Source organism: Theobroma cacao, chromosome 2 (genome assembly GCF_053813885.1).
Source record: "Theobroma cacao isolate CCN51 chromosome 2, ASM5381388v1, whole genome shotgun sequence".
NCBI classification, from domain to species: domain Eukaryota; kingdom Viridiplantae; phylum Streptophyta; class Magnoliopsida; order Malvales; family Malvaceae; genus Theobroma; species Theobroma cacao.
Window position 1 is genome coordinate 15,768,719 of NC_142640.1, and position 23,823 is coordinate 15,792,541.

At 34.6% G+C, this 23,823-nt stretch overlaps 1 protein-coding gene and 1 pseudogene across 1 annotated transcript; both read right to left on the reverse strand.

Moving 5' to 3' along the window:
* Nucleotides 1-1,360: 1,360 nt before the first annotated feature.
* Nucleotides 1,361-7,569, reverse strand: DPL1 (dihydrosphingosine phosphate lyase). Its single transcript, XM_007043860.3, has 15 exons — nt 7,217-7,569; nt 7,067-7,112; nt 5,807-5,958; nt 5,624-5,683; nt 5,093-5,317; nt 4,858-4,999; nt 4,720-4,770; nt 4,514-4,605; nt 3,555-3,681; nt 3,150-3,165; nt 2,653-2,760; nt 2,478-2,532; nt 2,255-2,401; nt 1,870-1,948; nt 1,361-1,653 (listed from the first exon to the last, which is right to left on the reverse strand). The coding sequence occupies exons 1-15, from the start codon at nt 7,423-7,425 to the stop codon at nt 1,531-1,533; spliced, it is 1,632 nt and encodes a 543-aa protein (XP_007043922.2). The 5' UTR covers nt 7,426-7,569; the 3' UTR covers nt 1,361-1,530.
* A 5,199-nt stretch (nt 7,570-12,768) lies between these two features.
* On the reverse strand, nt 12,769-13,989 carry LOC148764101 (uncharacterized; annotated as a pseudogene).
* Nucleotides 13,990-23,823: the final 9,834 nt, after the last annotated feature.

The window sequence follows — 23,823 nt, forward strand, 5'->3', positions numbered from 1 at the left end:
CCAACACCTTGGCCAACACATTTCTTTAGATGCCAAAACACAAATTATAGGAAAGCAACATTCCCTCTATGTGCAATGGTTTAATGATGCATTTTTCACATAGTCAAGGCTTTCTTATTATTCCCATTTTTTGAAAGTAATCTCACCTTATTCTCCCCCACTATCTCGACCACTATTTTTCTCCACGTGTTGTCCAACTCATTAGCATATCTCCACAACCATTTATTAAGGAGCATCCTATTTTTAAGGCCTAAATCAATTACCCCCAAACCCCCAAAATCTATGTAGTTACACACCGATTCCCAACTAACATGGTAGAGTTTCTTTTCCAAGTTTGGACAGCCCCAAGACCCCCAAGCCCTTCGTTACTTTTATGTTTTAGATTTTCAACATTTATTCAAACTAATTATCATTATTATTACTTTTAATAATTTTAAATATTAAAATAAAAACATAGTTTATTAATAACTCTTTGGATATTGTGCTGTTGATATTTATTTTATTTATTAATCATAATCACAAAATCAAATTGCATTCACATTAATGTGAACATGTATTACACTACGAAATGGTTTTATTTTTTGTTTAAATAAAAAAATCCCTAAATTATGTCAATATATAAAATTTAGCTCAATTTTTTTAATGTATTCAAAAAGTCATTTATCTTTAGAATCATACTAAAAAAGATCTTTATTTTTTTAGGTATAACATCTAAAAAAGTTTCTAAACTATTTAAGAAAATACAAATAAATCTTTAATAGTTTATGGTGTTCATTGAAGCCCTTGAATATTTATTTTGAATCAAATAAGTTCTTATACTTTTTTTAAAATCAAATAAACCCTGACCACTAATGGTTGATATACTTCAAATATCATTTGTCATTTTATATCACTTGATATTTTTCAAAAAACAAAAACATTACCATGTGATATTTTTCACTCTCCACATGAGTAAGACGTGTAGATATAAAATAGAAAGTGACAATTTTTACTAAAAACAATTAATCAACTATTAATCATAAAAACTTATTTAACTCAAAATAAAAATACATGAACTTGATTAAACGTAATAAAAAATTTAAATAATTTAAAACATTTTTTGAACATTATACTTTTTTTTCATTATTATATGAATAGATAAGTGTACCTTATAACTATAAAAATTTAATTGATTTGCGTTTAAAAAAGAAAAAATTACCTAAAATATATAAAAACGGAAATGTTACTGAAATATTAAAAAATGATTAATTTATATGACAAATTTTGTCCCCACAATATGCTCGGGTACTGATCTAATAATTCAAAGAAAAAGGTTTCATGAGGTTCGGCAAATGCTCTTGAATATCTTTAATAAAAGTAATTATTGAAAAGGGAATCAATTCAGTGAATGAGATATATAGAACCATAAGGAACATCACTCAAATGAGCATTTATTTCCATCATAAATTAACCACAATTCTTATACAAACTAATAGCATGTGAAGAAGCAAAACAATCAGAGCTGATGAAGGGCGATGGCAATAGCATGTACTAGCATGTACCGTCCATGTAATTTACCAACAATTCTTCGACCATGCCTCTATCCGGCATCCTTCCTGCTGCCCCGTATATGGGCGCTAAACCTCCGCTTATAGGCCCGGGATTTTCTTTCACCTGAAACAAACATAGTTGAACAAACCAGCTAATTAAACAAGTACTCAGCATCGTATCAAGCGCCAATAGAACCAAAAGTTGTCCGCAAGACCAGCAAACATGCTTATGTAGCTGATGAAGTATTATAAGTTATAAACGAAACCATGGTCCAGCACACTATTGGGCAGTGAATGAATGGCAAATATAACTTGGTATTTTCAAGTGACAAAAGCTTACGGTTTGTACAGCTTCACTCAGGTCCTGGATGAAGAAATCAACAACTGGCACATGTTGAAGAGTGATGCAGATATGAATGCTGATTCAACCACATGGAAGAAAAGAATCAGTCCAAGAATACAAAACTTTACCAAGGTTAAAGTATAAAATAGATTCTAACTTTAATACAACTTGAATGAAGAATGATACACTATAACCACCCAAAAAAAAAAAAAAAGTATTTATGATGGAGGCTAAAATTCACGATCAAAGAAACATCTAATCAATCAAATCAAAGGCCAACCATTTTGTATAATTCATTTCAAATGACTAACTACTCCAATCGCTGTTGAAGGGCAAACAATCCAATGAGAAATTAAAGAAACAATTGGGCAGAAAGGCTCACCTGTTGGGTCTCTGCAATGCATTCAAATGCCACCCTTTGCAAGACATGATATCATTTACCTCAAATATGTCCAGAACAGCAGAACCAAATGCCACAATTGTCATGTCTGGCCTTCCAATTATAAACAACTCGGGAATCTCTTTTATCCTGTATTTAAAGAGGCCGTTATTCTCCTCATCTCAAAATTAGAGAATTCAGTAGAAAATGTGAAATGAATTCGAACCCATTCTGTATCATCTTTGATGCTTCCATGATATTTCTTGTATTCTCCAAATAACCTATGGGTTGTTAAGGAACAATAATCAGCCCAGAAACAGAGCACTTGAATAAATCTAACAATAACGTAGGTGACTATTTCGTAGCTTCAAGCATTGCAGACTAAAAAGGCATTTTGCTACCTTCTTGTCCCAGAGACATCATTGCAGCCCAAGCTCCTGCAATCAATCCTCCAGGCCTGCTTCCTGCTATGGTTGGAGACACATAAAGCCCTCCCGACCACTCAGTAACTGTACAACCAATAAAACGAAAACATAATTAAGCACAATCATAAGGCAGAGAACTGATGAGACATTTCTTAGATGAAACTTAAAAATAAATTCACCATCCAGAGAATCATTTCTATGCAGTATCTACTCCCTTTAAAAGTTATCCTCCCAGTGATACTAAACTAATGCCTTTCAGTCTCAAAACAGTCTCATTTTACCAAATGATCAAAATGGCCCCAGTTGATCAGAAATACTATAAATAGTGTAAAATCATTCAAGACCCCTAGAAACAATCTGGCGCCTAAATTTAAATGTTTGAAACAACCCTAAGCATTTCCCGTCCACCTTCTTTTCCACCTCAAGTTTACTTCTCTTTTTTCTTTTTCCTTTATAACAGAGATTCTACTTACCAGCAACAAATTGATGCTGTTGGAGAATAGTAGGCCAAGAAATCCAGCATAATATTTAGTAGCCACCAACCAAGATGCCATGACAAGAAAAGCATATCATAAAGAACTTGATCAGAAGTGTTAAAAAAATATATTAGACAAATATTTTAAATTAAATCTACAACTTATGCAATGTTATCAGAGTCAGAAAATTAATCTTGGCATTACACATTTAGTTTTTGAGAATGCAATATGCACAGCCAAAAGGTAAAACCAAAGCTAACAGAAAGAGACAATATGCATTATATAACTTGTACACAATATTTACAGTTGTCAGTGGAGACATACGCCTTGAAATCTCCAATTTTAGATTTTACTTCTGCAACTACTTATAATCAATGTTGTTCAAGGATAACTGATATTTACCTTTCTAATATCATGATCTCTATACAGAACTACACTTGTTCCTTTAGGAGCCAGCCCATATTTATGCACATCCACAGAAATTGAGGTTACTCCCATAACAGTGAAATCAAAAGATGGAATTGGGTACCTAACAAGATAGGGGAAAAAGTAATAATCAATTCAGTTTAGCTGACACTCCTGAGACATGGATATGGAACAGAAACAATGATTTTAAGAGCTTATACTCCCCAAAATACTTTTTGCTCCAGTTCAAATACAAAACAATAACATTTTCAAAGAAGCAATCATGTATCTGATGGTGAGAAAAAAATATCTCCAAACAGAATCTTATAGCAATTGATGAAATCACTACCTGTAATCCATGCAAGGCATATGCTAATTAAGAAAAAATTGACAAAAGGCAAATTGATGATGTCACACCGAAAAGAGGAAAAAAGAGGCAGCCCCAATCACATATAACACTTTCAGGTTCCCCAATGAAATGGCACCTGGTATCTAGTTACACAGATCATACCATCAACTCAACAGCATGAAATACTCAAGTTGATAAATTCTTCATTCAAAGGGAAAAAATGGTGTCAATCAATGTGATGACATTTTTCTGTCAGTAAGAACACCATAATGCATTCAATAACTGTGTAAGAAAGAATATAAACAAATCCCTTACAGAAAGAAAACTCACAACTTCTTCAGAATAGAGTGCATAACCTGTTATTCGTTGAAGATTAAAACTACTAAAAGCAGACTGGCATCAATTTGAATAATTTTTTTTCAAATGACCTGAATCAACAGTCACTTAATGAGAGAAAAAGGTACCAAATCAACAATACAGAACTGCATGCCTTTAAAGAACAAGAACCAAACACAACAATAACAACTGCAATTCTAATATTTTAGTCCATGCTGAAATGAAAATAAAGCATATAATCTAATATTACCAAGAGTTCAGCTGCACATACCCAAGTTTATGAGCAAAAGGCAATACAAAGCCACCAAGACAGAGGTCAACATGGAAACAAACTCCATAGCTATAAGCCAATTTACCAAGCTCCTATAAGAAAGATGCCATACTTTCTTAGTACAAACCGAAGTAAAAGGTAACATGAACGAATTACATTTACAAGCTTTTCCTCCCAGATGAAACAAGTAGTGAGTAGTGGCATACCTCAATAGGGTCAATGATGCCATGAGGAAACCCAGGTGCAGATCCAACAATCTGCATTATCATGAGATTTTGGTCAGGCTGACTTGGTAACAAAGATCGCAAGTACAAGAATGCAGGAAATAGGAAAGGCATGTGTACCAAGATTGTATTTCTGTTAATATGTTGCCTGATTGCTTTCACATCTGCTTGAAATTCCTTATCAACAGGAACACGACGCAGCTTGATGTTAAAGTATTGTGCTGCCTTGTCATACGCTGAATGTGCAGATTCAGCTATAATCCTATGCTTGGAAAATAGGATAATTCAAGTTAATAACAATAGGGTCAATAATAAATTAATGAAGTTATTGAAGTAAATATGAAGAAACACATACATTTCTGGCTTTGTAATTCCCTTCTTCATCTTCATATAATCTCGAGATGTTTTTACTGCTAACAGTATGCTCTCAGTTCCTCCTGATGTCATGTTTCCACAAACTTGTCCTCCAGAAGCCTTCTCTTTACTGCCAAGTAGAGCAGCCGTCATAGCAACCACTTCAGCCTCAAATCGTGCCACACTCTTGAACACATCCAAATGTAATGGATTGGTATGTGCAAACCTGAAAATAGTCAACAGCATCTTAAGGATGGGTAACTGAAAGAAGAGTGGGGCAGACCTGATCTCCTTGAAGTTACTATAATAGAAAGAATATCAATTTCAACAGAGGCACGAAGAAGTCTATGAGCAAACTTTCTTGGAAAAATAAGATAGTGTCAAGTGATTCAATGCAACTTCTGATTCATCTAAAATTCTCTCACCAGTAATATTTAAATCAAGTGAGTTTAAAACATTGCAAATTATAACAGATTAGAGATGATCTTCTTAGGAATAATAAACAATGATAAATTTGTGCTATCTTACTAACATTGAACATGCCTCATTGATCAAAGAAAAATGCCCTTCAGATTCACTTCCACCAATGTAGCTGGACCACAGTAAACCAAGAATTTATCAAGCTCAAGCACAATTCACAAAACAAATCCTGATAAATATATTTGATGTAGAAGAACATATACACATTGTTCTGAAGCTAAAATTATAAACATACACTGTACCAGAGCATTTTCCTTGCCAATCAACATCCTTGCTCTTTTCATCTTTCATTTCATCTATAACACCTACTCCTAAACCTGTGGTTGGCAAGTCGGTCCTCCAGTTTTCTCTAATGGATTTGCTGCCAGAATGTAACTTATCCACAACCTGCATTGTTCGGCAGACCAATACGTATGATAAATTACATTCATGGTAATTTTTGAGACAGACAGAATTTAAGATCTGATTCACTGAAATGTAAAATCCATAACAAAATTTTTTTAAAAACAAGTTGCAAGTAGAGAAAATATTAATATTCTAGCCCCAGAATGTGAACATGAGAGTGTCTACAAGTGTATAACAACAATGATAAGCCTTCTTTACTTTGGGTTAGACTGGATAATTATGCACTTCTGCGATGTTTCATCCATACGGAGGAAAACATAATGGTCAAATGAGCTTACAAAACACTTAGCTTCCACTGAAATCACTTAATAATAAACAAAACAATGCCCTTGCTGGGGTCAATCAGGCTTCAGTCATTCTACATTAATGTTCCAACATTTCAAATCTCTCTTTGCCTCTTTACATTTTTATGAAATCAGTACTGATGCTTAGTTTAAACAATGACACAGTAAGTTTCCAGTCTTGAAAAACACCAAACAAGCATACAGTTGCTGCACTATAGTTTCACAAGCCAAACTCAAGCATCTTATCTATTTATAATTTCCTTAGTAAATGCAAGAAAAGTAGGTAAAAATACTTTATCTCAAGCAGAGAGAAAATTCTAAACAGCACCTGCTACTGTAACTGTAATACCAGAAAACGTCATACAATCAATTGACACTGAGAAAGGCTAAAATGATAGTCTATGATGTCAAATAAACGCAACTGAATAAATCCAACTAACTGTATAGTAGCCATTCATATATGTGTTTAATCAATCAACAAATCAGATCAGTCAAAACTGATCCATCGAATTCTCCTGTTCAAAGGCCCACAAAGGCACCAACATAACAATATAATAACAAATGCAATAACTGCAACTCAGCAGACGCTTATTAAATGCTTCCAGGTACTCCTAATTCAATTAGTACTATATTCTTTCATTTATTGCCCAAACAAAAAAAGAAAAAACAATTTTCTAATGTTTGCAACGAATCAAAACTCACCATTATTGAATCCACAATAAGGAGAATCTATAACTACATGTATAAATGCCAAAAAAAGTCAATAGGTTTAACTTAAATTTTTTAAAAAATTAAATAAATCTAACCTTCTGCTTCTCGGCATCAACATAACTCTTAACACCAGGAATCAACCTTTTTTTTTTTTTGACAGAATGGAAAACAACGGAATTAGTTAATCAAACTGAATAACTCCTCTGAAACTATAATTAATCTAATAAATAAATGTGATAAATTACTTGATGGAGCTCATGAAAAAACCCAGGAACGTAGCTTTGAGTCCTTTCTCGTGAATAACGGAAAGAAACGACTGAAGAAAACGCGCGACGAGGAGAGTGAGGAGAGGGGCGAGAAGCAGAGCCAGAGGCTCGAATTGTGAAAGGAACGAATTGGCAGAAGCGCGGAAGTGATTCAAGAAGGAGTTGAACGAAGAAGAAAAAGAATCCATTTGTTCGTTTTTCTGAAGAATAAAATGAATAGCAGTGTGATGGAGAGAGCGAGGAAGACGCAGGAGGAAGGAAGTTTAATAATACGCCGTTGAAGTGGGGAGGATACAGCGGTCGTCGTTTATAAGACGCGACTCTTGGTAATCGCGTGCAAGAAACGTCCTATTCCATTTTGGCGGGGTGCATTGCGATATCGTTGCGTCACTTTTTTATTTAGTATCCTCACAGAATTATTGGCCTAATAAAACAATAATAATTTAGTGGAAAGGTAGAACATCAGGCTGGGCTGGGGTAGGCTCATCAAGAAGTGAATTAAACATCGCGTGTAGCAAGAGCAGCCCACGTACAACGAATAGGTTTAGCTTATTCATATGAGTGAGCTTTAGCATGATGTGGCTTAGAAACTGTGTACTCTCTCAATTTTTGTACCTTCGCTGTAAGAATTATCAGCAAGGGCACTAAACCAAACGAAAAGGAAGCAGAACACAGATTTCATGCTAGTTTCTAGTGCTTCAATTGGTTATTTACGTACTTACGGGCTTTAACAATATTATAATCCTATATGTATATATATATATGAAGAAATTTGATAATTTGAAGTTATTTTTGAGACCATAAAAAAAAAGTTTACATGGGGAAAAAGAAATTCTAATTCTAAAGTCTAAAATTTTTGAATAAAATTCGAGAACATGTACTCCTTTATAATTGTTGAAACTTACTATTGAAGTAACATATTTTGAAGAGCCCATTAATATGGAGTCGAAAGTAGTTTTTTTCTAAAATCAAAAGATTTTAGTTGTTTCATCTTTTGAGTGTTGAAAATGCGAGATCATCGAAAGTTATTTTGTTGTTTTGCTTTTTATTTTTGATAACTAATGGGAAGAAAGATTTTATAGCCATCATCTTTTTTGGTTTTTGGATGACTTGATATGTCAACAGAAGGCTCTATGGCCTTTTTTTTTCTTCTTCTTCTTTTCTTTAAAATCCACCCATCGAAGAAATTTAGACATAAACTTTTTGTATTCTTTTTTGGTTTTGACTTGAACAAAAGTGCATTTACGTTTGATTTGGCTTGTAGTAACTTTTCCAGCTTTTGGGTTGTTTCTTAATGCAAATTTGCAAAATGTTGGGTTTTTGTTAAACCAACCAAAGATATTGAGGGTTTTATCTTTTGTCAATAGACAACATTGATGCCTATATATATGCATGTTAATAAAATTAGCATATAGAAAAATCAAAATGCGGAATTAGATACTGACCTCCAGCCACTAATGTCATGGGAATGAGCTCTTTGTAAAAAGACACTTCTAAATTCTAGCAATCTCACTTAAATGGAATGTTTTTTTGAAAAATGTTGAGCTTAGGGACCCATACTCTGTTTTCTTTTATATATATATATATATATATATATCATCTTCCCATCAAAGACATAATCGAAACAAAGAAAGTGTACATGTGTCAAAGTAGTTAATAGAAGGTTAATGGAGAATGGGTGATATGCGAACCATAACTTAACGTGGGTAACTAACATTCTCCCACTTAGTCCATATATTTTACTTAATAATACCCAAAAGTCCACGAATCCTTCTTCTTAAGAAAAGAAACAAAATACATGAATCATGGCAATAAGTCCTTTAAAAATGAGCATTGTCTTCTTTGCATCACTATGCATTCTATTTCCTTAATGTCAGCCCATCATAACTTAATGAATAAACCATATGTTTATTCTAGGTGCAATAATGATTGTTATTCTCAAAATAAATGTGTACAAAATGATGAGAAAACACACAAACGAATAAGAGTTTCAATACAATTAATAAAAATCCATACAACAAAAATCAAAAGATAGAACCAAGTCCATTCGTGCTACATGATCCTTAAATTTCATTGGTGGCATGCCCTTTGTTAAAGGATCAATAATCATCAATTCAGTGCTAACGTGCTCAATGACCACTTTGTGTTCCCTAACACATTCGCTTATGGCTAAATACTTGATCTCAATGTGTTTACTTCGACTACCACTTTTGTTATTTTTAGCTAAGAAAACCAAAACTGAATTGTCATAATACATCCTCAATGGCTTAGAAATGGAATCCACAATTCTAAACCCATATATGAAACTCTTCAACCATACACTATGTGTGGTAACCTCAAAACAAGAAACCAACTCAGCCTTCATGGTAGAAGTAGTAGTTAAAGTCTGCTTTGCACGCTTCCAAGACACGGTTTCGCCAACAAACATAAAAACATATCCAAATGTTGATTTTTGTGAATCAACACACCTAACGAAATTCGAATCCAAGTAACCAATTACCTCCAGGGTGTCAATTCACTTATACATAAGCATGTAATCTTTGGTCCCTTTAAGGTACCTCATCACCTTCTTTGCAGCTCTTTAATAGTCCATACCTAGGTTACTTTGATATCTACCTAATATTCCAATAGCAAATGCAATGTCAGGTCTTGTATAAACTTGAGCATACATTAGGCTTCCAACAGTAGAAGCATACGAAATGTTTTGCATTTATTCCCTTTCAAGCTCATTTTTCGGGCATTGGTTCAAATTGAACCTGTCACCCTTCACAATGGGTGCTACACTCGATGAATAATCGTTCATTTGAAACCTCTTTAAATTCTTATTAATATAGGTTTCTTGAGATAGACCCAAAATGCTTTGAGATTTGTCCCTATGGATCTTAATTCTAATGACATAAGATTCATATCAAAATTCTTAGAGAGAAATTGTTTCACCTCATGTAACAACCCTTTATCATTGGTTGCAAGTAGAATATCATCCACATATAGAATAAGGAAACAAATTTTAGTCCCATTAACCTTCTGATATATGCATTGATTCGTGATGTTCTTTATAAAACCAAATGAAGAGATGACATCATGAAATTTCAAATATCATTGACGGGACGCTTGTTTTAATCCATATACGAATTTCTTGAGCTTGCACACCAAATGCTCACCATTATTGGAGGAGAATCCTTCTAGTTGTTCATATAAACCTCCTCCTCTAAGTCCCCATTGAGGAATGCTGTTTTCACTTCTATTTGATGTAGTTCCCAATCAAAATGGGCAACTAATGCCATAATGGCACGAAGAGAATCTTTCATAGATACAAAAGAAAAGGTCTTTGTTTAATTGATTCTTTTCTTTTAAGTGAAACCCTTAGCAACGAGTCTTGCTTTACATCTCTTAATGTTGTCTAATGAATCTTTTTTTGTTTTAAAAACCTTTTTACATCCAATGGCCTTTGCACCATTAGGCAACTCAACAAGATTTTGGACTCTGTTAGATGCCACAGAATTCATCTCATTTTTCATGACATTGTATCACAATTCAAATTCTTTGCAACTCATGGCTTGTGAAAATGTTTTAAGATCATTTTTGGCTCCAACATTATAGTCAGCTTCTTGTAGATACACAATGTAATCACTAAAGATTATTGATTTCTTTATCCTAGTTGATGTTCTTAATGTTGTATTAACATCCTCTTGAGGAGCATGTTGCACAATTGGTTGTTCAATAATCTCTGGCAATTGTTGAACAACAGGATCTACTAGATCGTCATTAGCAACTTGTGGAACTACAACAATTGGTTGTACAACACCCATTTGAATTTGAGGGGTGTTATGAATGACAATGAATCTGTCACTTGAACTAGGAGTTTGAATATCACAATGATTCTTATCAAAAATTAAGTTTTGAGATTGATCACTCCCACTGATCAAGTCATTTTCAAGAAACTTTGCATTTCTTGATTCTACAATCCTAGTGCTATGAGATGGACAATAAAATCTGTACCTTTTGGACCTTTCAACATATCCAATGAAATAGCCACTTATGGTCCTAGGGTCCAATTTCTTTTCTTGTGGATTATAAACTCTTACTTCATATAGGCATCCCCAAATGTGTATATGTCACAAACTTGGTTTCCAACCTTTCCATAATGCAAATGGTGTTTTAGGAACAACCTTGGTTAGAACTCAATTCAATATATACATTGTCGTTTTAAGAGCTTCAGTCTACAAGAATTTAAGAAGCTTGGAGTTGTTAAGCATACTCCGCACCATGTCCATCAATATTCAGTTTCTTTTTTCTGCTACACCATTCTAGTATAAAGATCCAAGCATGGTGTATTGGGCCACTATCCCATACTCCTCAAGAAACTTCACAAATGGACCAAGTGCTTGTCCATCCTTAATATATCTATCATAATATTTTCCACCTCAATCTGATCTCACGATCTTAATTTGCTTCCCGCATTGTCACACTCCTTCAGCTTTAAATACCTTAAAGGCATCTAATACTTCATTCTTAATATGAAGCAAGTAAAGATACATATATCGCGAATAGTCATTTATAAAAGAAATAAAGTATTTCTGACCATACAAGTCCATATCTAAACTACAAATATCTATATGTATGATCTCCAATATGTCCAAACTCCTCTTGGCACCTTTCTTTGTCTTGTTAGTTAGCTTTCCCTTTATGCAGTCCACACAAACATCAAAATCAATAAAATTCAGAATACTGAGTACTCCATCATTCACCAATCTTTTAATCCTCTTTATGGATATATGTCACAATCTTTAGTGTTTCAAAATAGAAGAATTTTCATTCATAACATATCGTTTAATACTAGCATTATTATAAACATGCACTGCATTATAAAAGGCATTGTCTTGCAAATTAATTCAAAAAATTTATAAATAAATTAAAGGAAGTATCTGAAAAGTTAAAGGAAAAACCAAATGGTACAAGTCTTGAAACTGAAATAAAATTTCTAAAGAAACTTGGAATATAAAATGTTATTACCAAATTCAAAACAAAACCAGAATCTAAAATCAATCTGCATGTTCCAATTGCTTCCACATGTGAGCGTATCTTGTTTCCTGAATAAATGCATTGCTCACTACCCACTAGATTCCTTTAGTATCGGAAGCCTTGCAAGGTATTTGAAATATGGATTGTAGAACTAGAATCAATCCACAAGTGTTTTGACAAACATCAACCATATTAGATTCATAACAAACAAGTGAGATTACATTACCTTTTTTCTCAAGTCAAGCCTTAAATTTAACGTAATCTTTCTTCATGTGCCTTTTCTTTTTATAGAAGAAACATTTGGATTCCTTCTTAACATTAGTTTAGATGGGTATTTTACCCTTTCCCTTTTGTTCTCCTTGCCATTTATTCTTTCCTTGTGTTGCCATATGTGCACTTTTGCCCGATTCCACAATCAGCCTACTTTCCTCTTAAACACACGTGGTCAAAAGTTCATTAATTGACCATTTTTCCTTGTGTGTGTTATAAAAGATTTTGAAAGCTCCATATTAATATGGAAGAGAATTTAGAATGAAGTGCACAAGGAAAGATTTAGACATCTCAACCTCAAGAGACTTCAGTTGAGCCTCAATGTCCCTCATTTGCATGATGTGCTCATGCACACCTCTAACACTAGTGAGCTCCATTAATGATAACTTTGTCATATGGTGTTAGTTAGGGCCTTATTTGAAGACTCAAATTGTTCATTAATAGCCTTTAGCAGTTCCTTCACATTACACGCTTTCCTATTGAACCATATGTACCAATAAAAATTTTTATCTTTATGAACATCATACTAAGACGATTGGATCACTCTCATCGTTTATAAAGAGCGATTTCATCCTGAGTGCTAGTATTAGTAGGTGTAGGTGGTTCATCCTTCCAAATAACGTAATCAATATCCATCCACCCTAATTGGAGAAGAATCCTCTCCTTCCATATTTTATAGTTATCACCATTTAAATCGAGAATATCACATTTGATATCAGAAAAATTCACAAGTTGTATAACTGTATAAAAAAAAACCAAACATACATGCTTATGTCATAGAAATTAAGGCAATTAAACGTATGTTATATTTTACCAATGTAAAACATGTAAATATTGCTTAAAAATATGAACCAAATAACAAATAAAAATTGCTTGTGGGCCAAGTTTTATTTAAAAGATTCATATACAAACTTCATGATGAAACTATCAAATAATATTCCTTTTCTTAATTCCTGTGGGTAAATTAAGAAAACTAATTTGTTATTTCATCCTAATTAATCACACAAATATAATAAAAAAATCCTGTGGGATAAAATTTATCATATTTGAATATGATTAATCACAATTGATGTCATTTTTCTACATGTGATCCAAGGATACTTAATATACAATTTAGCATAATCAAAGATGATGTGTGTCATGAACCAACCTTGTATAAGGCGATGACAATGTAGAATTACATAGGAGATTAAGTTTTTTGTATCTATAATGGAGTTTCAAATATTGTAATGATATTTGGTGACAATTCTATAAATACTTGTTAAGTTTTTAGGGGAAAACCCTTTAGGAAGAGAATGTTCCCATCTCACACATTGTAATGGTTGTTGGTGAAATACTTGTAAATCCTCATAAACTCTTTATAGGAGGTGAACAGTCAACAAATTGTTGGGATGTCTCATTGGTAAAAGTATGTTTATAGTGAATCATCTAAGGCTACCTCTATGACCTGATAATGGCATCTCTAGGTGCCATTGTACTCATTTTCATATTAATAAAACATTTTTCTTTATATGGCTTTAATGTTTGCGTATATAACATTAAGTATGCCCTATGATTTCGATGTGTGTTACCTTTAATCTAATTTGTGGGTATTGTTGATGTTTGCTCATATATAAACAAGTTATTGCCTGGCTTGCATGGAAGCGTCCACTCAAGCACTACACGAACTATCACATACTTAAGTGAATAAGCGTAGTTCGCGACAGTTGATATCAGAATATGACCGAGATGTGCTAAGTGAAAGAATAGACATGGTGACCATGTGAAATACACTAAAGGACGATCAGAAAATTGATGAGTTTGAGGTTGCAGTGGCTGCAATAAAAGCTCATACAGTCCCATGTGAAGGGATAGACGAAATTGAGACAATCTAGAAGGAATTATCTGAAATGATAGTTACTTTGAGTGATGAAACCAGGGACGCGTTAAGCACTCTCCAAGGTGAGTTTGGAGAATTAAAAGCTCCAATAAACCTCTTGATTATTGCTACAAGTAATAATAGTACAAAACAAAGAGATCGAAGGAAAAGGGCTAAAGTGATATGAAGGGGTTAGAGATTCAAAAAAGCTAGAGAACTTCCTTTTTGATATTGAGCAGTTGTTTTGGGCTGTGCGTACTGAGTCAGAGGAAGATAGAGTGACGATAGCCGTAATGTATCTTGCATGAGATGCCAAATTATGGTGGCGTTCCAAATTCATTAATGGTGAATGCCACATAAAAAGATGGGCAAACCTAAAGCGAGAATCGAAAAACTAGTTTTTCCATGACAATGTAGAGTACATAGCTCGGTGAAAGTTACGAGAGCTTACATAAACCGAGTCAGTATGAGAATTTGTACAGAACTTCTCTACCTTAATGTTAGATATTGAGGGCATAATCAAGAATGATAAGTTGTTCTATTTTCTCGAGGGTCTAAAGTGATGGGTGAAGACAGAGTTATAACTGTAAAAGGTACAAGAAGTGGCTTCAACAATGATAGTCGTTGAACATCTTACTGATTATACTGATAACTCTCATAAACAGAAGGACCCTCCATTTAGAACTAGTAGCTCTAGCTCCAATAGTGGGGCAAAATTTCCAATAGTTAGCAGACCCTCAAGTGAGGGAAGAGAAAGGAGACCACCTATTCGGGACACACCACAACCAAGAGCAACTAAGTAGTAAGGCTTCAAACCTCAAGCCCCAATATCTTGTTGTCTCTACAATAGACCTCATCAAGTAGCTGAATGCCCACATCAAGTAGCTCTTAACACGATATGTACAACTAATGTAGTAGCACCTCGAGACCAAAACTCAATTGAGGAATTTTAAGAGGAGCCGACACGTATGGGTTCTATTCTATTCCTTAGTGCATTGCAAGCATAATTAGAAAAGATTAAGAAAGATCTTCAATGAGGTCTCATGTATGTGGATGTGTTTGTTAATGATAAAAAGATCAAAGCCATGCTATACACAAAGGCTTCTAATACCTTCATCATCTCGAGAAAGGTAAAGAGATGTGGTCTTAACGTCAACTCACCAATTTTAGCTATTATGGGGAACTCCAAAGATGTAAAGGTTAAGATTGGTTCTTGATAAGGGAAAGTGAACATGACTATAGCCACCATAGAGTACTTTGATGTTGTCTTGAGCTTGGATTTTATGACAAAAGCATAAGGCATCCCATTTCCTGTTGCGAGTTATCTAATGTTTTTAGGGAACAACCATGTGTGGTATCGACTATAATTCTATCCAAGAGTGGGAAGAGGATTATATCAACTATCCAGTTCAAGAAAGAAGAACCCTCATAGATGGTCATGCTCATCTACAAAGGCGGAGATAGTACAATTCCAATATCTGAGGGAGTGAAGCTAGTTTTGGAAGAATTTCAGGATATGATGCCAGAACAACTACCTAAGGCTTTACCACCTAGACAAGCTATTGATCATGAGATAGAATTACTCCCAAATGTTAAGCCACCTGCAAAAAGGCCATACAGGATGGCTCCTCTAAGAGTGGGAAGAGGATTATATTAGCTATCTAATTCAAGAAAAGAGAACCCTCTTATATGGTCATGCCTATTTGTATAATGTTCTCAAGAAACAACCATGTGTGGTACCTACTACAATTCTACCTAATAGTAGGAAGAGGATTATATCAATTATCTAGTTCAAGAGAGGAAAACCTTTCTATGTGGTCATGCCCATTTATAAAGGTGGAGATAGTACAAATCCAATATCTGAGGGAGTGAAGCTAATTTTAGAAAATTTTCAAGATATGATGCTAGAACAACTATATAAGGTTCTACCACCTTGACAAGCTGTTGATCATGAGATAGAATTACTCCCAAGCATTAAGCCACTTGCAATAAGGCCATACAGGATGGCTCTTCTAAGAGTGGGAAGAGGATTATATTAACTATCTAGTTCAAGAAAGCATAACCCTCCTATGTGGTCATGGCCATCTACAAATATGAAAATATTACAAATCTAATATTCGAGGGAGTGAAGCTAGTTTTGGAAGAATTTCAGGATATGATGCTAGAACAACTACTTAAGGTTCTACCACCTTAACAAGCTATTGATCATGAGATAGAATTACTCTCAAGCGTTAAGCCACCTGTAAAAATGCCATACAAAATGGCTCCCTCAAAGTTAGCAAAGCTAAAGAAGCAATTAGATGAACTGATTCAAACCAGATTCATTCGACTATCAGAGGCATCATTTGGGTCCTCAGTGCTTTTTCAAAAAAAGCAAGATGGGAGTTTATGGTTATGCGTGGATTGTCGAGCTCTGAACAAAGCCACAATCAAGAATAAATATCCAATTCCCCTTATAGCAAATCTCTTTGATTAGCTAAGTCATGGAAAGTATGTCTCCAAATTAGATTTGAGATTGGGCTACCATCAAGTAAAAGCTGCCGAGGGAGATGAACCGAAAACCACCTGTATGACGCGGTATGGTGCATTTGAATTTCTTGTTATGCCTTTTAACTAACCAATGCTTCTGCCACTTTTGCACATTAATGAATCAAGTTTTCCATGATTATTTCGACAAGTTCATGGTAATTTACTTGGATGCTATCATGGTGTACAATTCAACCTTAGATGAGCATCAAAGGCATTTATGGCAAATCTTCCAAAGGTTATGCTTCTATAACAAGTTGTAAGTGAAAAAAGAGAAATGTGCATTCACGCAAACCCAGATTCAATTCCTTGGCCACCTAATCGAATAAGGGTACATACAGATGGATATGCAGAAAGTGAAGGCTATTAAAGAGTGGGTCACCTTTAAGAATACAATTGAGCTTCGTTCGTTCTTATGACTAGCCAATTATTATTGGAGATTCGTGGAGGGATATTGAAAAAAGATGGTATTACTCACATAATTGTTAAAGAAGGAATATAAATGGAGTTGGACACAGTAGTGCAAAGAAGCCTTCGAAGGCTTGAAAGACACAATGATGACGGATCCTATTTTAGAACTCCCTAATATCGAAAAACCCTTTGAGGTATAGATGAATGCATCAGACTTTGCCTTTGGAAGAGTGTTGTTATAAGAAGGACACCCCAAATGTTTTTGAAAGTCATAAATTAAACGAAGCTAAGAGGAGATACATGGCACAGGAAAAAAAACTACTGGTAGTGATTCACTGTTTACAGGCTTGGTGACATTACTTGCTAAGATTGCAATTCGTAGTTAAGACTGACAACATTGTTGTAAGTCACTTCCTCACACAACCAAAACTTACAAGCAAGTAAGAGAGATGGCATGAGTTCCTGGCCAAATTTAATTTCTCTTTCGAGCACGAAGTTAGAAAGGCAAACCGTGTGGTAGATGCCTTCAATAGGAAGCCTGAGTTCACAATTCTTAGGGTGATCATGCTAATGATAACCAGCAAAGTGACCACAGATATCCACAATCATATTGAAGTAAACTTGGATTGACTTCCCCAAGCAATCGTCGTTATGAAGTTGGTAGAGAGTGGGAAGTCCAAATACTTTTGGGTGGAAAATGGACTTCTATTAACAAAGGACCACGAATCTTTGTCCCAAGAATAGGGGACTTGAGGCACAAGTTGATGTAGGAATGCCATAATACTCCATGGGCTAGGCATCTAAGTTAGCAACAAACTGTTGCATTATTGAAACAAGGGTATCATTGGCCTTATATGCGACAGAATGTGATGGAATATACCAAGACATGTCTTTTTTGCCAACAAGTCAAAGTGGAGAGATAGAAGCCGACAAGAATGGTTGAACCGCTACCAGTATAGAGCAAGCCATTGAAAGTATCTCTCTTGACTTCATAGTAGGGCTTCCTAAAGTAAAATATATTAAAGGGGATTCGAATCATGCTAAGGTGATCATACACAATAGAATATTATTAAAATTTCAATCCCTTAAGCCATGGATCACTTTAATTAAAATTAATCTAGAAAAACCACAAAAGAAATATTTCGACATACGTAAAAGTTTGATGTCTACTTTAGTTGGTGGAGTCCTCGTCTTTTTGTTTTTTACTTTGTACACCAACTAAGGTTGATCAAACCATGGTAGTACAATTGTCCTTTCTCTAATGGCGATCCACATAGTGATTTGTCAAAATCTCTTCACTAAGAGTGTGTGAATCCTTAAGCCAATGTTTGTGCTAGCAAACTCTCAACTTTGAGCTCTCTTGTGTTTCTCTTTTTTTGGTTGTGATCCTAACTCAACACATAAGAAAATAAAATAGAGCTCTTCTATACGTTCAAGAGGCAGGTAAAGGATTCTTTTATAGAGTGAATTAATCTATTTCATATCCAACAAGAATTAGAAAATGTCTTGGGCTAATTAGGCTTTTGTTTAATACCCCATCAAATCATATTTGATTTAAACCAATATTTAATTGGATTAAGCCTCTATAAAATGAATTAAATCGCATCCAATTGAACTCAAATTAATTTTGACAATTCACCTTATCTGCGTGACACATTAAGTGCCTAACATGTTGACAATAAATATAAATTAATTCAATTAAGAATTTATATATATATATATATTTATAGATCATAAGTGGCATCAAGCAATACATCATGATCACCTAAATGTTAAGATACTCAATATAGTTTGACTAACCTTTTAGTGTACAGTATCTCAATGTAATTTGATCTTTTCATCATTGATGACTCCATTAGTTTTTTATGATAATAAAACATTCTCATTCATTTATGTCTAACTATGCTACTTGAGTGTATAGGATGAAAAATGCATGCCAACAATAAAATAATCACTAAAAAGAAAACATCAAATCCCATAAGAATGAAGAGCTACATTTGAGCCACAAAACAGAAGGCACTTAGTCAGATAATCAAAGGAGTAAGTCAACTAAACTCAAAAGTGAAGATGGCCAGTTCAGAAACAGAACCAACTTAATCTAAGAGATATTGTTAGTCAACTAAGTGCTTACTGCCAGAAGCGAAGTTCAGAAATAAAATCGACTTAATCGACTAAGAGGAATCGTTAGTCGACTAAAAGCTTACTGCTTGAAACTGAGATCAGAAGACAGAACCAACTTAATCGACTAAGAAGTATGTTAATAGACTAAGAGCTCTCTATCTGAAAATTTGAATTTAAAGCTAGAAGATAGATTAACGGCTAGAACGAACTCCAAATTGTTTCAACGGTCAGAATCTGTCAAACACCCATCAGAGTTGTTTCTTCAAGTATAAAAACCCTTCCCAACGGCTAAGAACAAGATTTGGTGCTTCCAAGATTAAAAAGAGCTCAAATATAGCAAAAATCCTCTGCATACTTTCTGCACTTCACTGCTATCCTTGTAACAAATTTAAGCACTTCACTTTGTACCATTCAGATCAAGTTAGTGATCATAGGTACACTTTTATTTCTCTTCTCTTTATATACTTAGAGTGAGCGAGTCACTCTAAGGGGTTAATTCAAGCTTGGGTTGCTTGATTGGTTGTATAGGTTCTAACTTATCCTAGTAAAAGTTAGTCTGGGTTTTGGTTAATCTCGGGAAAAACCATTGTTAAGGTTGTGGCTGAGCCTACGAAAAGCCATTGTAAAAGCTTGGTGGGAGCTTGGGAATTCCACCTAGTGATTTGATTTGAAAAATCCTTGGTTGATCAATCAAGGTAGTGGATTTAGGTATTTGATCAAACCACTATAAATTGTTGAGTATTGTCTACTCTATTTTTAATTTTCTTTTTCATTCCTTCTTAAACCATTCCCTCGTCTTGCATCGAATCAGCCATTATTGATCTTAAACTTGCCCTCAATTTAGAGTCAATTTTAGTAAGAGCCAAAAAGTGCTATTCACCCCCCCTCTAGCACATTTTCTTGGAACCAACAATCATATATCCCAAATAGATAGAAAGCTTGGCTCAGTGTTTACCATTTAACTTATCCATATTAGTCCTGCAGCTTTCATATTGACATGTCAAGATTGCCTTGGCCAAGGACTTTTAGTCAATATAAGCCAAGAGCAAATAAGATATGTCCCTTTCAAATCACTTAGGGTGATGAATCCACTATAGACTACTCATTCATTTTCGCATGCTTCATACTACACCCAAAAGCAACTTGTTTAGGCATCTGGTCATTTTCAGACCCATAAAGGTGAAATCAAAGTATGATAATTCAAATGCAAGATGACTTAGTAACACAAGTCTAAGGATTACTTACACTACTGACACATGAGAGTATTTTCATAGACACTTGAGTGAAATATCAAATGAAACTTTCATAGCGGGTCATGTTCAGTGAACTTATTTCTTAACAAGCACCCACATACTATCCCCAACTATCTCACATACTTTAACCTTAGAGATCAGGTGTTTACTTCCAAAGTAAGGTGGCTTAGCATTTACTAGCCTTTGAGCATCATTAATGTCCTTATTCTTGACAATACAATGACCAGGAACATATTTAGGAACAAGACTTTGATGCAAAAGAATCTCATAATTATAACCTTTATAATTTCTTTGCAAGGTCATTATGTTCCAAAGACTTTGTTTACATAAGTCTCTCATAACTCTTTATAAATAAACTCAGGGATAAAAAAAATACCTCATACATTATATAAAATATCCAAAATGTATTTAACATGAAATATGACTAATTAATGTTGTGTTTTACAAGCACGAAACTAATTGGCTTGCAAAGCTAACATTAACAGATATGACAACAATCTTTGTGGTAGTGGATCGTTTTTCAAAGTATGCTATGTTTATCCCCATACAGAAGTTTGGCTCTGGAGAAGAAATAGCTCGCATGATCTTCAAACATGTGGTGAAGTACTAAGGCGTACCTAAGAACATTATCAGTGACAGAGATCCCCGCTTTACTAGTTTCTTTTGGAAATAGCTTTTTAAGTTATTGGGGTCCGAACTTAACATCTCTTCTAGTTATCATCCACAAACAGATGGTCAAATAGAACATTTCAATGGACTGTTAGAGGAATATCTATGACTCTTCATGCAAGCAAGCCAAAAGAATTGGCCTAATCTATTAGATGTGGCTCAATTATGTTTCAATTTACAAAAGAGTGCTACCATGAACAAAACCCCTTTCGAGGTTGTCACGGGGCAACACTTAGACTTCCCCACACCTCGATGGAGTTTTATAGCAAGAAAAGTCCTCGAGCATTCAACTTTGCTAAAGAGTGGAGACAGAATACAGAGATTACTCGAGCTTATCTAGAAAAGGCCTCCAACTACATGAAGAAGTGGCTACAAAAGTCATAGAAAGTAACACTTTAAGGTGGAGGACCTTATACTAGTGAAGTTGGTAACCGAACAACTTTGATTCTTAATAAAGAGGGATCGACGACTTGTGAGGAAGTATGAAGGGCTCGTGCAGAGTACGGCCAAGATGGGGAAGACCCCTTATAAGATTGATCCACCTAAGTGGATGAAGGTGCATCTAGTGTTTCACGTCAACAACTTGAAGTCATTCCATATAGATCCAGCAAATGCAAACAGAAGTCAAGCCATGAAAGCTACCATCACCACCAAGCCACCATCACAACGATGAGTAGAAGAGATTCTTGCAGAGAGGATGACCACAATCAATCGAAGACCAACATAGGAGTATTTGGTGATAGGAAGGTTTAGGGACAAATGAAATCATTGGGAGAAAGAAGCCAATCTTCGTGCCTTCAAGTAGAAGATTGAAGAATTCCAAGCCAACCAATCAACGAGGACATCGACAAATTAAGTGGGAAAGGATGTGATGAGCCAAGCTTGTATAGGGTGATGATAGGGTAGAATTACATCGGAGATTAAGTCTTTTGTACTCGTAAGAGAGTTGTCCCCTTTTCAAACATTGTAATGGTATTTGGTGACAATTCTAGAAATACTTGTTAAGTCTTTAACGGGAAGACCATTTAGGAAGGGAATGTCCCAATCTCACACATTATAATGGCTGTTGGTGAAATACTTGTAAATCCTCATAAACTCTTTATATAGGGGTGAGCAGTCGACAGATTGTTGGACTGTCTCATTAGTAAAGGTATGTTTGTAGTGAATCATCTTGGATTACCCCTATGGCCCAGTGATGGCTTGTGTTGGTCCCTTTGTACTCGTTTTTATACTAATAAAATATTTTTCTTTATGTGGCTCTAGTGGTTACGTATATGGCGTTCGATATGCCCTATGATTTTGATGTATATTTCCTTTAGTCTAAGTTGTGGCTATTGTAGATGTTTTTTCAAATATAAACGAGTTATTGGTTGGCTTGCGTGGAAATGTCCACTCAAACACCTCATTGACTATCGCATACTTAAGCGAAGAAGCGTAGTTTGTGACATTGTGGCTAATCTCTATTTAAAGCCTGACCTTGTAAAATACTTGTCATAACATACATGTGATGATAGCATGATTGCATGCTAGGAGAGTCCCGAAAATTTTACAAAAGTAGGTATTGTACCTAGAGGTACAACAAAGTTGATTTAAGCCTCGAACTAGATCAAATATGAATTTTAAGGTGAAATTAAGAGCTTCACAGTCTAGGGATGACTCAAAATGGTAATTCGGAGTTTGATGATCAATTTGGAGTCAAACCAAAATTTTCACTATCCAATGACAAAATGGTCATTTGCCACCTAGGGACAAAATAAAAATTTTTAGAAAAGATTTTTGGGCCCCATTTGACTTATTGGAGTATGATTTGAGTATTGGAGTATGATTTGAGGTTGAGAAGTGAAAAAAAATTGTAATCCCGGTATTTTTTGGAGCATAGGGGTAAAATGGTAATTTTGTCACCCTAAGGGCAAAATTGTAATTTTACACACCAAACACTTGTCCAGCACATGGATTTTATCCAATATTATCATGGATAATTGAAGAAATTTATATGGTGGAGAGAGAAAGCTTAATAGTTAAGAAATGACACATGGACCAATAATATGGTGACATGTGTCAAGTTTATATCCATTTATTTTTTTAGCTTTAAAATCAGCAAAAATCAGCCTATTTTCTTCATTATGGCCGGCCAAAGCATGAAGTGAAGAAGAACAAAGAAAGAACAAAACCAAGGTGGGAAAATTGAAGAAAAAATATGGGATTTCAAGGGATTAAGCTAATAAAGGTAAAATTTTGTGATTTTATCTTGTGATTTACACTACCCATGCTATCTTTTTCATTTTCCCAGCTTAGAACTCAAGTTTTCATGATGAACCCATGCTGGCCAAATTTGAGAGGAGAGGTTTTGAGCATTCATTTTGCTAGATTTCAAGTTAATTAAGTGTTTTTGGTTGTTTAGTAATGGAAAGTATGAAAATCTAGCAAGAAATCACTTTGTTCTTCATAAACCCACA